Source organism: Zingiber officinale, chromosome 5B (assembly GCF_018446385.1).
Source record: "Zingiber officinale cultivar Zhangliang chromosome 5B, Zo_v1.1, whole genome shotgun sequence".
Taxonomy (NCBI): Eukaryota; Viridiplantae; Streptophyta; class Magnoliopsida; order Zingiberales; family Zingiberaceae; genus Zingiber; species Zingiber officinale.
This window is the reverse complement of record NC_055995.1, coordinates 32,661,086-32,679,584: the sequence shown is the minus strand read 5'-3', so window position 1 is coordinate 32,679,584 and position 18,499 is coordinate 32,661,086. Positions and strand designations below refer to the sequence as shown.

Sequence of the window (18,499 nt, the reverse complement as noted above, 5' to 3'; positions counted from 1 at the left end):
TGATTCTTCCTAGTTCGGAGATCGGAGAACTGCTTTGTTTATTTTCATTGATAGAACATGAATTCAAAGTAAAAAGGGAGCATAAATCCCTTAGAACATAAAGTTGGAGCAAGGAGCATGCTCTGACCATGCTAGCTAGCATGAGCCATAGCTAATTTCCATATCCTTCCCAGAGCTTGCCACTGGCGCACGTGCTAGTTGGCACTAGCTGTGCCAATGGACACAGGAGGTGAAGTGGTCACGGGCCATGCCTAATTACCAAGAGGTTTCTAGAGCTCTCGACGGGCAGTAGTGCTAGCCAGCAGGAGTCGTGATGGAGTCCGATAATAGCCACAATGCCAACTATGCCAAATGCCATGAGTTGTGTTGGGTGCCTGAAACAATAATAAAAATGAAGCTTCTATGCCAAATTTTACCGAGAGCAACCATGTGTCATGACTCCCTTGATCTCTCTTTTTCCCTTTTTTCTAACCCTAACCCCCTACTTGATTTTTCCTATCTATTTTTTTTAGAATTCAAAGTTGAGGAGGAATGTGAATACCAGATAGAGGGGTGTCTTTAGTACATAAACGATTCAAATATTTAACGCACATTACTTAGTAACTCCTCTCACTCTAAACTTCCTCCGAATTAGAGTTATGATTATCTTTGAGACATTGGAAAATTTAAGTCTAAGAGATGTATATATATTGGGTTGTTAATTAGTTTTGTCATGTTTCTCTTTACATAATAAATTTTTCTTCTAGTTGCATCATATATCATATTACTATTTGTTTGTTCTTCGTAGTAAGATGCTAGCATGCTAGTTCTAGTTATTTATGATGTTATTATTATGTTTGCTAGTATGCATAATAATCTATTTTTTCCTATCCATAGTAGTGTGAAGTGAGCATTATTTTTACCAGAAAAATTTGAGTGCTAGCCTAGTTTTGGATCTTGTCACACTATACTTGACTTTGATGGTAGATATTTCTGAAAGTAGTTATGATTCATAGAATTAGACTAGTACTCTTACTTCTTAGGTGATCTCTCAATACATTTTTGGTTAATGGATAAACTCATATTATGTCAACTCATTAGAAAAAAATTATAATCCCCCTCCTCTAATAAAAAGAGAGAAAAAAGAGTTTGTTTAAGTGTTGCACTTTGTAATCACTTAGCGAAAAAGGAGAATAAAGGATAAAAAATAGTTGTCATGAGTGGAAACTAACAAGTTATCCCTTTCAAACCGAGTTAGGTTATTGGAGAAATAACTATTATCTTGAGACCTTTGTGTAGACTTTGAATGGAATAAACTATGCATGTGGTAGGTAAATACCTATCATTGAAAGTATGAGAAACATGGTTAAATGACAATTTAATTAGGTTTAGAGATTGACACTTGAAAAGTCAAGCCATTCATCACACTAAGTACGGTGAACTAAGGTCACACTCAAATAATTTTGTATCATATTCATCAATGAAACTATACTATAGGATTGGAATGATTCACTAGGGATTATGATCATTTATACACATAAATTTAGATTGTAGGTTTTTACTTGAGGACAAGCAAAGATTTAAGTCTGGGAGATTTTGATGAGCACATTTCCTATAGGTTTTTATCATAGTATAACATACATCTTGTCCCATTTTATATGTATATATATCATGTTTTTATCTCTTTGTGCTTCATTTTGATATTTTACTAGTTCAAAGAACTACTTTACTTGTTTTCATTGATAGGACACGAATTTAGAGCAAAAATGGAGCATAAATCCCTTAAAATATAAAGTTAGAACAAGGAGTATGCTTTTGGCTAAGTCCCATGACATGGGCGTGCTCATACGTCCAAGAAAGATGAAGAATAGAGCAGACAAAAGCTCAACATGGGTTAGACATATCTCATCATTGAGTTGAATATACAAAGCACACATGAAGAAAAAAGCTTTCAAAAGACTTTTAAAATAAAGTTTTAATCAAGGAACACGCTCCGGTCGTGTCCTAGGACACGAGCATATTCATACGAAAGAAATCGAGAATAAAACAACACTAAAATAGAGCCAATAGCTTCCACCAAGGCCTAGCCATGTCGACGGGCACGATCGTGACAATTTTGGCCATTTTCCCGAGTCTACGATGAGCGGTCGTGCCAATCGCCATAGGTCGTGTCAACCTCTGGCCCAAAACTATAGACCAAACTTTAAATGACCATAACTTTCAGCTATGTTGGAGTTACGGGTTGAATGACCTATCACAATGTAGATAATTTCAAGTTCTACAAGTGTTCTTCAAGGTCCAACCTGATAAAACTAGGTCTAAGGGGCAAAAAATCCATTTTTACATAGCCATATAAATCTAGTAGATTTGGACAATTTTAGGGAAGATATAAAAGGGTTAAGGAAACCCTTCTTTGAGGGAATCTCCAATCTTGGACCAGGGCACTCCTCCCCTTTATTGGGAGATGCTTTTCTCCTCTAGGAAAATCCTAGAGCAACCATCTTCATCCATCTCAACGATCTATCCACTTTTAGAGCATGGATTTCATCTGAGAAGATTGACAACGCATTAATAAATATTTTCTTCTCTCTATTTTGTGTATTGAGTTATAGATTGTTATTTTCTTTATCTTTTGGTTGTATTTCCTTCTCCATAGAGTATATCTCTGGATTCAGGAGTAGGGAGTAACTATGATGTGATTATTGATGCATAAATTATGTATTTGATCTTTTTCATATTCTTTGATATGTTTGTTTATGGACTCGGTCTACTGTGTGTACACGATCTTAATACCCAAAGCACAAGATTCGTATCCCACAAGGATTTTGGGATGAACCAAAAGGAGAACTCATCCACCGACCCATAGAAACCCAAGACGTGGAGAGTTGGCTACGAGAGTAGATCAGTATACCATGAGGAGCAATAAGCTATCATTGACCTTAATGGATTGGTTTCGATTTGTCACCACACAGTAGGAGAAGGCAACTCGGGGATTGTGTAATCATGTGCAGTGATCTCCTTAAGAAAGAATCTCTCAGCTTCATCGTTCTGAAAGTAGACGATAAATTAAAATGGATATGTCGGTGTAGTCCCAAAGATTCATATAGGATATCATAGGGTAGTCTATCTATATAAAGAACCATTGAGGATAAAAACCAAATATAGATTAGGTATTTACAAGCATCATAGTGAAATCAAAGTTCTAGAATCGTTCCAGCCAATTCCAACTTCTCCTTACGACCACTTGATTTCTCTTGACCTCCTATACTCTAGGCCTTCTCTCAAACCTTTCTCTTTTTCTCTCTCTCTCAATTGTCTCTCTTTCTCTCTTGTTCTTGTGACCACACACAATCTTGATCATCGATATAATTTGTTTTGTGATTTTAACTAATGTTTAATCAATAGTCCCTATGGATCGATATTTAATTACTTAATAGCATTCTCATGCGCTTGTGGATTTATCACATCAATCACCTTCCTAACTTCGTGCTTGGTGAACCCTTTCTTCTTCTTGAACATTTTTTGAATTACGTTGACTAGTTCAGAAGAGATCTCTCCTCATTGTATTCTAAATTGGATTCATCTTCGGATTCATATTTAGGCTGGGATTTAGGCTTTAACTCTTTATTCTTGATTTTACCTGTAAGTAAAATAATACTTTTCTTGGCTGAACTTGTATTAGTTTGTTAATATAATTCAAATTTTGGAAATAATCCATCAAATTTAAGTTTTGAAAGGTCCTGTGAAACTTTATAAACATCTATTATAGATGCCCACAAAATATTTCTCGAAAATACTTTCAATGTGTACCTGATTACATCATGCTTCTTGACTTATTGTCCGATCGAGTGAAGTTTGTTGAGAAGGTCTTAGATCATAGTGTGTAGAAGACTCGTCAATTCTCCTTCCTACATTTTAATGTTATACAATTTATTTAAGAATAAATCTCTTTTGTAGACCATGGTGTCGGAGGTCCTTCGTGTAGTTCGACTAGTTTGTCCCACAAATTTTTTGCACTAATGGGCCAACTTGATTAAGCTCTTCTTTGAATATGTCACATTGGAGGGTTTGGGTCGCGTTGGTATTGACTTCGATCTTTTGTTTGATGTCGACTATCGCATTTGAGTGGTTCTCCTTCTTTGTTAGTGGACAATGCGAAATCTGTTTGAATCACGATCCACATCTACACCTGAGTCTTCAGGTGATACTCTATTCTTTTAAATTTTGATAAAAATTCTCACATGGAGACAAATATTCTTTTAAATTTTTAGATGCACAAGCTATGATTACAAGATTTTTGACATTGATAATACTCTATGTCCACCATGAATTTTGATAAAAACTCTTCGATGAGTTTATAAACTTCAACAAAACAGTATGATTGTTAGGAACAATGCAATCCATTACAACATCAAAGGAAGGAATGCACGAGTTAACATGTGAAAGACAAACCTTATACATGTGAAAGAGATGGGGATTTCATCTTGGCTATAGTAGAAATCTAAATAAACCTTTGGAGTTGATCAAGAGGTTGAACCGCATTGTTGCACCATTTTACAATAGGAGTAAAATTTACAATACTAGGTTAGCAATCATCGAAAGGAGAGGAGGGAGATGACCAACGTCAACACATAGGATGAGAAAGCCAAACTAAAACCTAAACTCGAATGGGAGAGGAAAAGATTAGTAGTAGATAAGTGTTGGTGAGAACCCTAACACTTTATGTGAGCTACGAGGTAAACAAGAAGACCTGTGCGTAGGGTTTCGACTTCTCAAAAAATTTACTTTCCAAGAGCTAAGAGAAAATAAATTTACATTTTGTGAGCTGAGAGAGATGAGATGTCAAGGTTATGTACATCCAAACCAAATAAATATTTTTTTTATGACTAGGATGTTTTAGAAAAAAGTATTGAGGGGTATAATTGAAAATAAGTGCGCTCTTTGAGAATTAACAAACTATTGTCTTTTTTCCTTTGAGAATTATACAATTTTGAATGCGTCTTTTAGTAAATTGTTGGTTGAAATAACATTGAATATCAATCTTACTAATCGGGCATAAATGAGTCGAAATAAGTTGAGAAAGAGTATTTTTGAAAACCCACAAAAGTATATTCTTGTCTTTTCAATAAATCAAAATATAGGAAACATTTTTTATATTAATCTAGGTATTTAATTTTTTGAACCGACTAATTATGGAGGTGACCATTCCAGCTCCATAGAAGTTTTCTACTAGCCACCAAAGAAATTCGGGAATCACAGATGAGTTATGATGGACGGTCCAACATCATAAATGGTTTGAACACCTTGAGCGTATGATATGCCCTGTGAGAGATTCCAACTCTCGTTGTATGAGAGTTCATTATATCTTTTACTATTGGATCGTGTCCTAGTGGAAAATGCATCCTTTGATAAATTGGAAATTAGGATAATCCTTTTGAGCATTCCTTAATTTAGATGGGTTTTTTTTTAGTAAAATATTGAATATTTTTCATTTTTTTAATTAAGGTATCTAACTCTTAGAACCGACTAATCTTCGAGGTGACTGACCTAGCTCCATAAAAATTTTCCACTAGCCACAAGATGAATTGGGAAGCGTTAATGGAGATCCATCCAAATGGCCAATATTCTTAGACCCACTTCTCATTGGAGGAAAAATCTCATGAAGTGTATCACAACTGAAATTCAAACGTTAGATCTTTTAATTATTCATTGGAGGGTCTAACCATTTGTAGCATTGCTAGGACACTTAGGTGGTGTTTGATTCTTTCTTAGGAATCAGAATGGGAATGAGAATCATAGTATTGTGAATGAGGATGGGTATGAGCATGAATATCACTCTTTAAAATAATATTTGGTTAGTTGAATATTTTCTATCAGAATAAAATTTTTCCCCTTTTTACCTCTAGAGAAAAATAAGAGAAAAAAATAGATATGAGAGAAAAATGCGATGAGAGAGTATGATGAGAGAGAAAGTGTGATAAGAGATAAAATATATTGGGGAAAAATGAAGAGAGAGAAAATGTAATGAGAAAAAATGAGAAAAGAGAGTGTGATGAGAGAGGATGAGGAGTGAGAAAATATGATGAGAGAGGAAATATAATGGAGAAAATGAAGAGAGAGAAAGTGTGTTGAGAGAAAATAAGGAGAGAGAGTATGATGGGAGAAATTAAAGAGAGAAAAAGTATGATGAGAGGGAAAGTGTGATGAGAGGGAAAGTGTGATGAGGAAAGAGAATATGATGAGAGAGAAAACATGGTGAGAAAGAAAATGTTATGAGAGAGAATGAAGAGAAAGAAAGTGTGGCAAGAGAAAATGAGGAGAGAGAGAATGGTGAGAGAGATTGAGGAAAGAGGAAATATGATGAAAGAAAAAATGTAATGATAGAATAAGGAGAGAGAAAATATGATGAGAGGGAATAACGAGAAATAAAATGATATGAAATAAAAATTAAACAAATATATTAAGAATATTTTCATCTAAAATTTAATTATTATTTTCATTCCCATCAAAATCTAAGAAAGGAATACCCAAATTTTTAAACTTTATTCTAAAATTTTAATTTTAATTTTAATTCCATAAACTTTATATAAGATTTAAAAATAAATTCATTACCTCGATCAAAAACCTTTAAACCAAACGCAATCTTACCTCCCTTATATCCACCTAAACAAACAACTAAAAGTTCAAATGAGGATGGGCATTTGCCGATTTTTGCTGGACAAAAGTTGGCGGGAGGCCCGATCCGTGCTCGCGCTTCTCCGGAGCTCGACGATCCCGCTTTACCGCCTCAGTTACCATGGCGCCGCCTGCTTCTCCTCGCCTTCTACCGACAGCGTCTTCGAGATGGAGCAAGTTCTCAAGGCAAGTAACTGGAACCTTATCGTTTCGCCTCTCGCAGTGGCACGAAGAAATGCTTTGAAACCCTAACTCCTTGTTGCTTCCGATCGCTCCTTTAGATGCCCCGTTTGGTTGTTTTTCCCCTGACGTTTTGCTTTCTTGAGAGAAGTGGCCAGATCCAGTTATCCCTTTGTTTTGCGTCTCTATTGATTTATCTGTGATTATTGAACGCAGGAACACTTTGGCTACGCTCAGTTTCGGTCTCACCAGAAGGAGATTGTAAAGAAAATCTTAGATGGAAGAGATTGCTTGGTGGTCATGACTACAGGAAGTGGGAAGTCTTTATGGTATCTCAGAAGTCTGTTATGTTTGCACGGCAATTTAAATGCTTCATGTGCTTGTGGAGGATATGTTTATTGATTTGTCACTATGAAATTCCCACTGCAAGCACCGAAAGCATATCAACATAGCATGATAAGTTACTAAAATTGTAGACCGAAACCCCTAATGCTGCTCGAGATTTTAAATCTTACTTAATACAACATCTTGAATGCGATTTTAAAGTTGAAAAACTTGGAAAATACTATAAGTTGATCCATTCAAAAGAAAAAGGGCCCTAACCACCGCTATCATCTCAATACAAAATGCTTGGTGTTTAGTCATGCTATTCTATGTGATCATATTTCACTTCATCTTGATTGTTTCTAACTGTGTTCCAGTCACAATGATGCTGAGAAATTTTCTTATAATTTCCTCTTTCATACAAATGGTGCCAAAGAACCATGCAATTCAGTTTATTATTAATTTGTGTTTGATTATTTAATTATACAGTTACCAAATCCCTCCACTGGTAACAAGAAAGACTGCTATCGTGATAAGTCCTCTCTTATCCTTGATGCAAGACCAGGCAAGTGGTTATTTGTTGTTTCATGCTTCACTTGCTAGTACGAGGGCACTTTCAAATGGTATGAAAGTGCAATGTTTATGCATATTGGTCTTGATAAACTGTTAAATTTAATAGGTCATAAGTTTAAAGCAACGAGGAATCAAAGGTGAATATCTTGGAAGTACTCAAACTGATAAGTCAGTGCAGTCTTATGCTGAAAGTGGTAACTATGATGTTTTGTACATGAGTCCAGAAAAGGCTTGCACACTTCCTTCAAGGTGAAGTTCTATGAAGTTATTATGTACTGTAAAAATATGATTGTTTGTTTCCCTTAGTGTGGTAGTGACCCCTTTCTTTATATGTGAAACAAGTTATGTAATCTTTGTACTTTTTTGCTTTATTTCTCCTACAATTTTGATAGAGGAAAAACTTAAATAACTAGGTTTGGGGGTTACCTTATAATTAGAGGGTAAGTTCTATAGTTCCCTTATATAAGAATAAGGGAGATGTACAAAATTGTGCAAACTATAAGAATATTAAACTAATGTGTCATACCATGAAACTTGGGGAAAGAATATTAGAAAAAAGATTAAGGAAGCAGACCACGGTGATTGAAAATTAATTTGGGTTCATGTTTAGAAGGTCGATAATAGAAGCTATACATCTTCTTTGACAATTAATTGAAAAGTATCGGGAGCAAAAACAAGATTTATACATTGTATTCATTAACTTAGAAAAATGTTATGATAGATTTCCAAGAGAAATTATATGGAGAATTCTAAAAAGAGAGGTGTTAGTGATAGGATATGAATGAGGATGTTATCTTATCGCATGCTTTTTCCTTCTCCTTCTCCTTTCCTTTACCTTTGGAAGTAGAAGCTAATCTCAGTGTTCGAAAACACGGCCTAGGCGGCTGCCTAGGCGTTGTGAGGCAACATACCTTGCCGGAAACCCACCAGGCGGGTGGCCTAGGCGGCCCAACCGCCTAGGCAGCGCTCGGCGGCCCTCAGCGGCTTTTGGCGGGCCTCGGGGGCCTCAGCGCAGATATTTAAGTTTTATTTTGTACCTAATTTGCTCGTTTGCATGTGTGCTTACGTCTTCGCCGTCTCTCATCGCCACTTCGTCTTCTCTCATCGTCGTTGTAAGGCTTCGTCGCTCCGTGACTCCGGTAAGTTTTTAGGTTTTTTTTTCTTACTTTCTGTTTTCGAACATTGCTTGCTTTCTGTTAATTTTTTTTTTTGTTTTTCTCTTGTTGAGTTGTCGTCACGACACGTCTCCGGTGGTGTCGTACGAGTCCGCAGCAGCCGGAAACGTCCGCAGCCGCCGAAAGCATTGCAGGATGCGTCCAGCGGCATCTCATGATGCTTCCAGCGGCACTGGAAGTCGCCGGAAGCGACGCTGGACTTTCCCGGACGCTCTGGATGCGTCTGGCGATGCTTTCGGTGGCGCCGGACACCTCTCGTGAGGCGTGCGAGTCGATCAGACGCGTCGGCGTGTGTTTACTGTACAAAATTTATTTTAGGATTTAATAAAATCAAACAACTCCTAACCGAGATAATTTCAATAATAGGGTTTCATAAAAGCTAATTAAATTATCCCAATTATATATATTTAAAATTTAATTTGTTTAATAAATATTATTAATTTATATAAAACTTATTTAAATATATAAATAATATAATTTAATTTTTTAAATAAATATTATTAATTTATATAATAGAAATAAATATTATATTTAAAATTAAAAAAATTCTAATAAATATTATTAATTTATATTAATCAGATTTAAAAATATAAAAATTATATTTAAAATTTAAAAAATGTTAATAAATATTATTAATTTATATAAATCAGATTTAAAATTTTTATATATTATTGATTTTTATTAAATTATTAATCGGATTTAAAAATATAAAAATTTAAAATTATATTAAAATTAAAAAAATTTAAAATTTTAATAAATATTATAATTTATATAAATCAGATTTAAATTTTTTATATATTATTAATTTATATTAAATTATTAATCAGATTTAAAAATATAAAAAATTTAAAATTTTAATAAATATTATTAATTTATATAAATTAGATTTAAATTTTTTATATATTATTAATTTATATTAAATTATTAATCAGATTTAAAAATATAAAAATTTAAAATTATATTAAAATTTTAAAAAAATTTAAAATTCTAATAAATATGATTAATTTATATAAATCAGATTTAAAAATATATATATATATATTTTTTTGATGAATAGCTAATAAATTTTATTAATTAAAATAAGATATATAAAAAAAATATTCTAAAACTTGTTAATGCTATATTTTGTATCGTATAATTAAATTTTATTATGTTATATATAATTTTCAGGTTATCCGTTATCATAATGGCAAGCAATCCATCTTCGATAGCATTCGTCACTCAACTCGAATATGAAATTCTTAGAAGAAAGTCAAATGACATCGGATGGGAGTTTGGGATGTTGATTGATTTTAAGAATCTCGACAAAATTAAATGCAAGTTATGTGGAAAAACAATGTCAGGGGGGGTTTATAAGATCGAGGAGCACATTGGAAATATACCTGGAAATGTATTTGGTTGTCGAAAAGCATCTTAAGAAGACAAACAGACTATTTTAGAAGGGAGGAACAGAAAGAAGAACCAAATAATGGAAGAGCAAAGTTGTAGAGCAGAGGTGACTATTTCTTTAGACGAAGAAGAAAGTCTTGAAATTGAAGGGATGGATGGAATTAAAAAACCTCTTCCACTTGGCCCCATGGATAGATATGCATCAGTAATTGCTCCAGAAAATGTAAGTTCAAGTGGGAGTAAAGTGCTTCGTCAAAAAAATATAAATGAGGCTCTTTTCAAAGAGAGAACTCAACAAGTTCAACAATATGTTGGGAGATGGGTTTATGAAAATGGAATCTCATTCAATGTTGTTGATAATGATAGCTTCAAGCAACTAATGGAGGCAGTGGGCCAATTTGGACCAGGATTCAAGCCTCCAACTCAATATCAACTTAGGGAGCCACTGTTGAAAGCCAAAGTTGAAAGAACAAAACAATTGTTGAAGAAACATGAAGAAGAATGGGCAAAGAATGATGCTCAATCATGACAGATGCATGGAGTGATAAAAAAAAAGAAGTATCTTAAATTTGTGTGTTAATTGCAAGGAGGGTACTACATTTTTAGAGTCTAAGAAGTTTTCAGACGAGGCGCATACAGCTGAACTTATTTTTGAGTATGTTGACAAGTGTATTGAACAGTAACAGACAATGCCACCAACAATATGGCTGCAGCTAAATTGATGAAAGAAAAATGACCTGGGATCTTTTGGAGTTCATATGCAACTCACATTGTTAATCTCATGCTTGAAAGTATTGGCAAACTTCCACAATATAAAAAGGTGATTGAGCAATCCAAGGCTTTTACCATTTTCATCTATGCTCACCATAAGACTTTATCATTGATGAGAAGTTTCACGAAGAAGAGAGACATAGTCCAACTAGGAGTTACCAGGTTTGCATCAAATTTCCTCACATTGCAAAGTTTGATTGAAAAAAAAGCTAGTTTAAGGGTCATGTTTACAAGTGATATGTGGGAGAAATGTAAATGGTCAAAAACAAACAAAGGAAAATTGGCATGAGTTTTTGGAATGGTGTGACACTTTGTTTGAAAATATTTGCTCCTTTGGTAAGAGTTCTTCGATTGGTAGATGGAGATAGAAAGCCATTGATGGGGTTTCTATATGGGGAACTTCTTCAAGCTAAAGAAGATATCAAGGTGGCTCTGAATAACGTGGAATCAAATTATTAGCCTATCATAGTTATTATTGAGTCAAAAATGAAGGATAGACTTGATACATCATTGCATACCATTGCTTTTTGTTGAATCCTTATTTTTACTATAAAGATAGTTCTATTGCTCTTTATGAGGAGGTCGCGATGGGGATTTTTGAATGCATGGAAACTTTGCATGCCAATGAGTTAGATCTACAAGATACAATTATTAGAAATTTCCAAAATATAGAGATAAGACTGGGTTATTTGGAAAAACATTGGCAGCAAAAGCATGTGAAAAAAATGATGATACATTTGATCCATGTGCATGGTGGAGTACATACGGTGCTCACACACCTAACTTGCTAAGGGTGACATTGAGGATATTTTCATTAACTACAAGTTCATCTGGGTGTGAAAGAAATTGGAGTACATTTGAAGGAGTAAGTTTTAAACTTTCAGTCTTTAATTAAATTAGCTATAATTTTTAACATCTATATTCTATATTCAGGTACTAACTATAATATTTACTTTCTCTGTTTTCTTTAGATTCATACAAAGAAAAGAAATAGGTTAGATGCCAACAGGTTGAACAATCTAGTATTTGTCCAATTTAATGCTAGATTGTTGAACAAACAAAAAGAGAAAAAGAAAGGAACGTCGATGTCCTTCTTGCAAAAGATGCTTTAAATGCACAAGGTTGGATTGTGGATGGTGGGGAAGATGATGAAGTTGAACTAGGTTCCGGACTTACTTGGCAAATGGTTGATGAAGCAAGTGGAGCAGATGAAAATCTACAACCCCGAAGAAGCTCTAGAGTGAGGGAACTTCATGAAGATGATTTTGCATCCGAAGAAGAAGAGGAGGATCACAATAATGATATTGAGTTTGTGTCCGATGAAGAACAAGTTATTGAAAATTATGGAGAAGAAGAAGTAGAATAAATATGAGTCTATGAGATATTATTCGTTGTGTAATTTTGAACTCATTTTGTTAAGACATGATTTATGTTATTCAACAATTATATTTTGCTTAGTGGTTACTTGTTACTGGTTCACAATGATGTAATCTTGAATTGAAGTATTGCTACTATTTTCTAATGTTTTCCACCACTAAAGTTGTTTTAGCTTATAGCAAAGTTTTAAAATTCGAGTTGGATATATATTCTACTGTTTACTACATGATTATGATAACTTACTGCATATTCTATTGTTCAACTATTTTTTGTACTCGTATTTATTGAGTCTAGTATATTTTCTCTGCACAAAACTATTAGTTTTCTTTTATAATTTTTCATTTTTTGGTATTGGAAAGTATGCATTTATTTCAGCATACATAGTTAGATCTCCATTGCTATGAAATTGTTTAAGACAACATTTAGATTTGCATATGACATTGTCCACAGTCCACAACTCCACACAAAACAAGGGATACCGAGGAATCCGCCTAGTCCCCGCCTAGGCGGCCTAGGCGCTAGGCGATGGTCTGCCGCTCGACTAGCGCCTAGCAAATTTTAGAACCTTTGCTAATCTTTAAGATCTCAAAAAAAAAAAAAAGTAAGGATTTAGGGCAAGAAGGTGTGATCTCGTGAGAAAAGAATGGAGATGAGGGTTTAAGGCTAGATGAAGCTTAGAGAAGGGGTCTAGAGGAAGGATATGAAGGGTTTTGAAAAATCTCGGGAGGACATGGGCGGTGGTGAGCTAGGGCACGGGTGAATGCTTATATAGGGTTTTGGCGACATGGGTCGTGCCGGCAGGCACAGGCGCCTCCAAAGGTTGGTTTTCACTCCGATGGTTGTTTGATGACTTGCAAAACAAAATGACTTGATTAAAACACTTCAAAAGCATAAATCAACAAACAAAAAAAGTTAAAAATCTAAGGGGGTGCTTGGTTGGATGGAATGAGAGTGGGGAATAGGAAAGGGATTGAAAGTTGGTGATTGGTTTGGGGGATTGGTGGTGGGTCCCACGGATTTAATCCTCCAAACATGGGAATGGACCATTACCAAGCAAAATGAGGGGAATGGAAAAAAAACATTGTTCGGATTGAAACTCCCCATTTCCATTCTCTACTTCTATCAATCCCATTCCCATTCCCTTCCGAGAACTAAGCACCCCTAAGAAATGAAAGGCTTGGGTTATTTCCCAAGAAGCGCTTATTTAAAGTCCTTAGCTCGACCCCTTTTAGAACTCAACTTGGAGCTTTTGCTTTGAGGGGATTCCTTTCCCCTCCTCTGAGCATTTCAAATTGAAAAAATCTTCTCTTAAGGAGGCCCTTGCTGGGATAATATACTTCACTTGTTTCATAGCCTCTATGTTTAGCTCGGTGTTCAGGGGTCTTTTAGAATGACCCTCTGAACATTCAGAATTGCTTTTCTCCCCTTGGCTTCCTTCATGGAATCACTTGATAATTTGGAGAGGTCAAACTCCAACTTATTTCTTCCCACCGAAACAAAAGCTTATGATTCTTCACATCTATTATCACTCCGGCTCTGGCCAAGAAGGGTCTCCCAAGAATAATAGGTACGCGTGGATCTTCCTCCATTTCCAATACAACAAAATCGGTTGACACGACAATATCTCCTATTTGCACTAGAATATCCTTTAAAATTCCCAGAGGATACCGACAAGAGTGGTCGGCCAACTGTAGCGTCATGGTTGTGAGCTTAACGTCCCTAGACCTAACCTTTAGCACATAAAAAATGACATCAAACTCACGCTTGCTTCCAAGTCACACAAAAATTTGTTTATCTTTCTATCTTTAATGAAGCAAGGAATAGAAAAGCTTCTTGGATCTTTTAGCTTTTGAGGATGCTCATTTTGTATTATAGCACTACATTCTTCAGTGGTTTCATGGCTCTCCTTTTTCCTCTTATGAGAGACGATTTCCTTCATGAATTTGGCGAACTGTAACATTTGGTGCATTGCATAACGACACCTCCACATAGATTTTCTTCATCATCTCGAAAAATTTTCTAAACTCTTCGTCTTGCTTCATTTTTGCCAAGCGTTGTGGAAATGGGTTAGCAGGTTGGTAAACTTAAACCGGAGGCTTTAGCAAGAGGTCTTCTTTTGGCTCCTTGGGGTTGCTTGATTCCTCCTCAACTGCCATATGTTTTTTTGGTACATCGTTTTCTTTAGCAAGACCTTTTGGTATATCCTTCTCATTTCCTCATAAGTCTTGCAACACCTTCTCACTTCTCAAGTTTACAACATTGCAATGTTCAACCGGATTTATTTTCGATCATCCGTGAAATTTACTGGGAGATCTTGAAATCGAACTAGCAACTTGATTTTCCAACATTTTTGTGTGATTTTTAAGAGTATCAACTAAAGTCTTCAATTCTTTGATCTAAGACTTTGTGATTGGAATGTTATTGGCTAAACTTTTCATTGGCTTCATATTGCGTAGCTATGAATTATTCCATTATCTTCTTCATATTTGATTTTTGTGGTTGAGGTTCAGTATTTTACCCATAACCCTCTTGATTTGGAAATTGACCTTGATTTATTTGATATTAAAAATTTGGATGATTCTTCCATCCCAAATTATAGGTGCTAGAGTAGGGGTTTGGTCTTGAATTGAAGTTGTTGACCGCATCCACATGTTCCACTTGATCGCCATGTGTAGATGCCAAGACTGAATAATTCTCCCCGACATTCTTGAATTCCCACATACTTCACAAGAAGCAATGATGACATTAACAAGATTTATACTCAATGTATCCAAGTGCTTGCTCATTGCATCCAACTTTGTTGCCATGAAATCCACTTGATTAATGCGTGCATTCCTGGGGCTTGCACAGGGGCACCCCTCTCGTTGACCCACTGATGATGGTTAAATGCTACACTTTTAATGATCTCTTCAGCTTCTTTAAGTGTTTTGTTCATTATAGCTCCTCCCGCAGCTGAGTTAAGGGACACTTTTGCCGCATAGGAAATCCCATTGTAGAACGTGTATGATTAACTATGATGTGGGCATTGTTGCAATAGACTTTTGTGTCTATCCCAAGACCTCAATCCTTTTGCATAAAATTTGTTATAAAGTGTCTCATGTGAGCTGTTTTGCTTGGGGGTAGTATTTGTTCAAAAATCTCAACTCGCATTGATCCTATGTTGTTATACATTCCTAGGGTAGCGATAATATCCACATTTTGGCTTCGTCCCTTGACGAGAATGAGAATAACATGAGCCAAATTATATCCGTAGAAGCCCCATTTTGCTTTAAGATACCACAGATTTTAAGAAAATTCTCTAAGTGCATATTTGGGTCTTCTATTGGTGCTTCACTAAATTGACATTGCTGAACCATGCGAATTAAGGCCAGCTTGAGCTCAAAATTATTTACTTCAATTATAGACCGGGCAATGCTATATTTGAATTCTCTTATACTTGGCCATTCATAATCACCAAGTGACCTATTGTTGTTCACCATGAGGAGGTTCGGGAGATTCTGATTTTGATTAGCATCCATTGCTTGTTGCTCACTTAGTGTCGATGATACGTATGATCAATCTCTCGATCAAGTGGCAACAAATTCCCCAACCTCGCAGTCGTGTGCATGTACTAGGGCATTTCCTGAAAAAGGGAAAGAAACAAGATTAAAAGAGTGCAAAGAAATGCAAAAATAAAATAAAAGAAAAAACAGTCTAATTCAATCAATTTGCTATTAAGCTAATATTAACCAAAACAAGTCCCGACAACAGTGCCAAAAACTTGACGTGGATAAATCTGCAAGTGCACGAAAATGTGGTCAAGTAATAAAAGATATCGAACCCACAAAGATTGGTGGTCGAGTACTAATTTACTAAATAAATTTAACTGTTTAGACTAATTATGGATGTTAAGTGTCGAGAACTAGAAAATCCAATGAAGAGAGTGACGAAAGGAGTGAGAGAAGAGATTTGATCAAGAAGAAAGAAAAGGAAGGCATGGAGATCTAGGTGGATTTGATTGGTGAAGGCAATTCTAAGATTTTGGTTTCACCACAATGTTAGTAAACACCTAATCTATGTTTAGGTGTCCTATCTTGTTCATGTAGGTAGACTATCCTATGACGGTGTATCAACTCCAATTCATTATCTACTTTCAGAGTTGCTAAGGTTAGGGATCACTTTCATATGGAGACCCGTCACAAGATCCCACAACCCCCTAGTAACCCTCTCCTACTATGTGACGATGCATTGGAATTAATCCATTAAGATCTATGATAGCTTATTACTCTTCATGGCATACCGATCTACTTTCGTAGTCGACTCTCTACGTCTCAAGTTTCTACGAGTTGGAGGATTGGGTTCTTCTTTCGATTCATGCCTAAATCCTTGTGGGATACAAATCTCGTGCTTTTGGCATCGAGATCGTGTTTACACGGTAGATTCGGACCACAAATCAATATATCATTGAATAAGAACAATCAACATTCATAGATTAAAACAAGGGTGTTCGCATAACAAAGGGCTAATCCCTAATCCTAGAATTCAAAATCCACTCTATAGAAATGGAGTTACAATCAGAAATCTTTCTTCAAATGATTATAAACAAGTTTAGATTTAGAAATTCATAAAATAAACAAAGAATCTTAGTCTTGTTGCAAGATCACTTCTCCGGATGCTCCCGATCTCAAGTCCAAGTGGCGTCGAATCCCCTCTAGATCGTCTTCTTATGTCACCTTGGAGCTCTTGGACGACGCCAAATTGGGGTCCTTTCTCATGGGGATGAAATCAGCCTTTTATAGGCAAAGGGTGAGTGTGTGACACGCTCGTGTCAGGCGCGGTGATTGCATAGGGAGTTAGCCACGGGCCGTGCCGGAGGGCACGGGCGCCCGTGGCCGGTTTGGTGGATGGGGCACGACCCGTGTTGGTTGGCACAGGCACTCTGGATTGTTTGCCGAATGGAGCACACAATTCATGTCGATAGGCACGGACACCTGTGGCAAGCATGGGACTTCAAATGTTGGTCTTTAATTCTTCGTTTTCACTTCTTTTTGTGCCCTATTAAAAGAAATACACGAGAGCAGTTCTATGTAATAGGAAAGTATCAAAATGAAGTACAAAAAGACGATAACATGAAATATATGAATATAAAATGAGAGAAGATATGCGTCAAGCACGATAAAAACCTTATATAAAATACATGCATCAACTGCTAAAGGAGTATGTCATTTAGCCTAGTTTATGTCTCGTAGGCGATGATACTAGTTGAAGGGGATAAGAACAATTAGGATACATGCCTACGATGATTCCAATGCAATGGTGAAAGAAATCAGAGATAGCGGCAGTCTGATTAGAATCCTGGAAAAGTTGAATATACTGAGACTACAATAGGCACGTCATCCCCACTTATTCCAAGCAGGGGTTTGGAAGAAGACACAACCTATTGAGGAGGTCGGGAATTAGGCCCCAAATAGGAAGGTCCCTATTGGGTGGTTTAGAGGCTCAGCTCAAGGGCATATTACCTTCAAGATGCATTGGGGAAGCATCTGGTTTAACTTTGGAATGTTTTCCATCTCCGATCCTACCACTGATGAAGATGTTCTTTGTTACTATAAGTCATCTCTTTCTTTTATTTAACCGCTTATTACTTTTAGTAGCCTAGGGTTTAGGTCTATAGCATATCCGAATGCATCATTCTAGTGTAATTTACTTTTCTTGCAATGAAAGACCTCGTCATTTCAGAAAGTTACTTCCCATTTTCTAAGAAGTCGAGATGAGTTACCTCTCCTGACCTTATCCGAGCTCGGGATTGAGAACGCTACTCCCCTTCTCGAAGGGGTTGATGTTAATCAGCTCTCCCGACCTTATTCAAGCTTGGGATCGAGGAAGTTGCTCCCCCTTCTCCAAGGGATTGACATGACTTATCTCTCTCGACCTCATTTGAGCTCAGGATTAAGAATGTTACTCCTTCTCTAAGAGGTCGATGTTAGTCACCTCTCCCGACCTCATTCGAGTTCGAGACCGAGAAAGTTACTCCCCTTTCTTCAAGGGGTCGACTCGAGTACCTCTCTCGGCCTCAT

General features: G+C 36.0%; 1 protein-coding gene across 2 annotated transcripts in view; it reads left to right on the top strand.

Annotated features, from left to right (window-relative positions):
• Nucleotides 1-6,646: 6,646 nt before the first annotated feature.
• The window catches only part of LOC121984331 (ATP-dependent DNA helicase RecQ-like), a 90,879-nt gene continuing 79,026 nt past the window's right edge, over nt 6,647-18,499 (top strand). For both annotated transcript variants that reach the window (XM_042537212.1, XM_042537210.1), the window contains exons 1-4: nt 6,647-6,840; nt 7,051-7,163; nt 7,648-7,723; nt 7,838-7,980. In XM_042537212.1, coding sequence (XP_042393146.1) covers nt 6,667-6,840; nt 7,051-7,163; nt 7,648-7,723; nt 7,838-7,980 — 506 coding nt within the window. In that variant the 5' untranslated portion in view covers nt 6,647-6,666. The remainder of the gene's footprint in view (nt 6,841-7,050; nt 7,164-7,647; nt 7,724-7,837; nt 7,981-18,499) is intronic.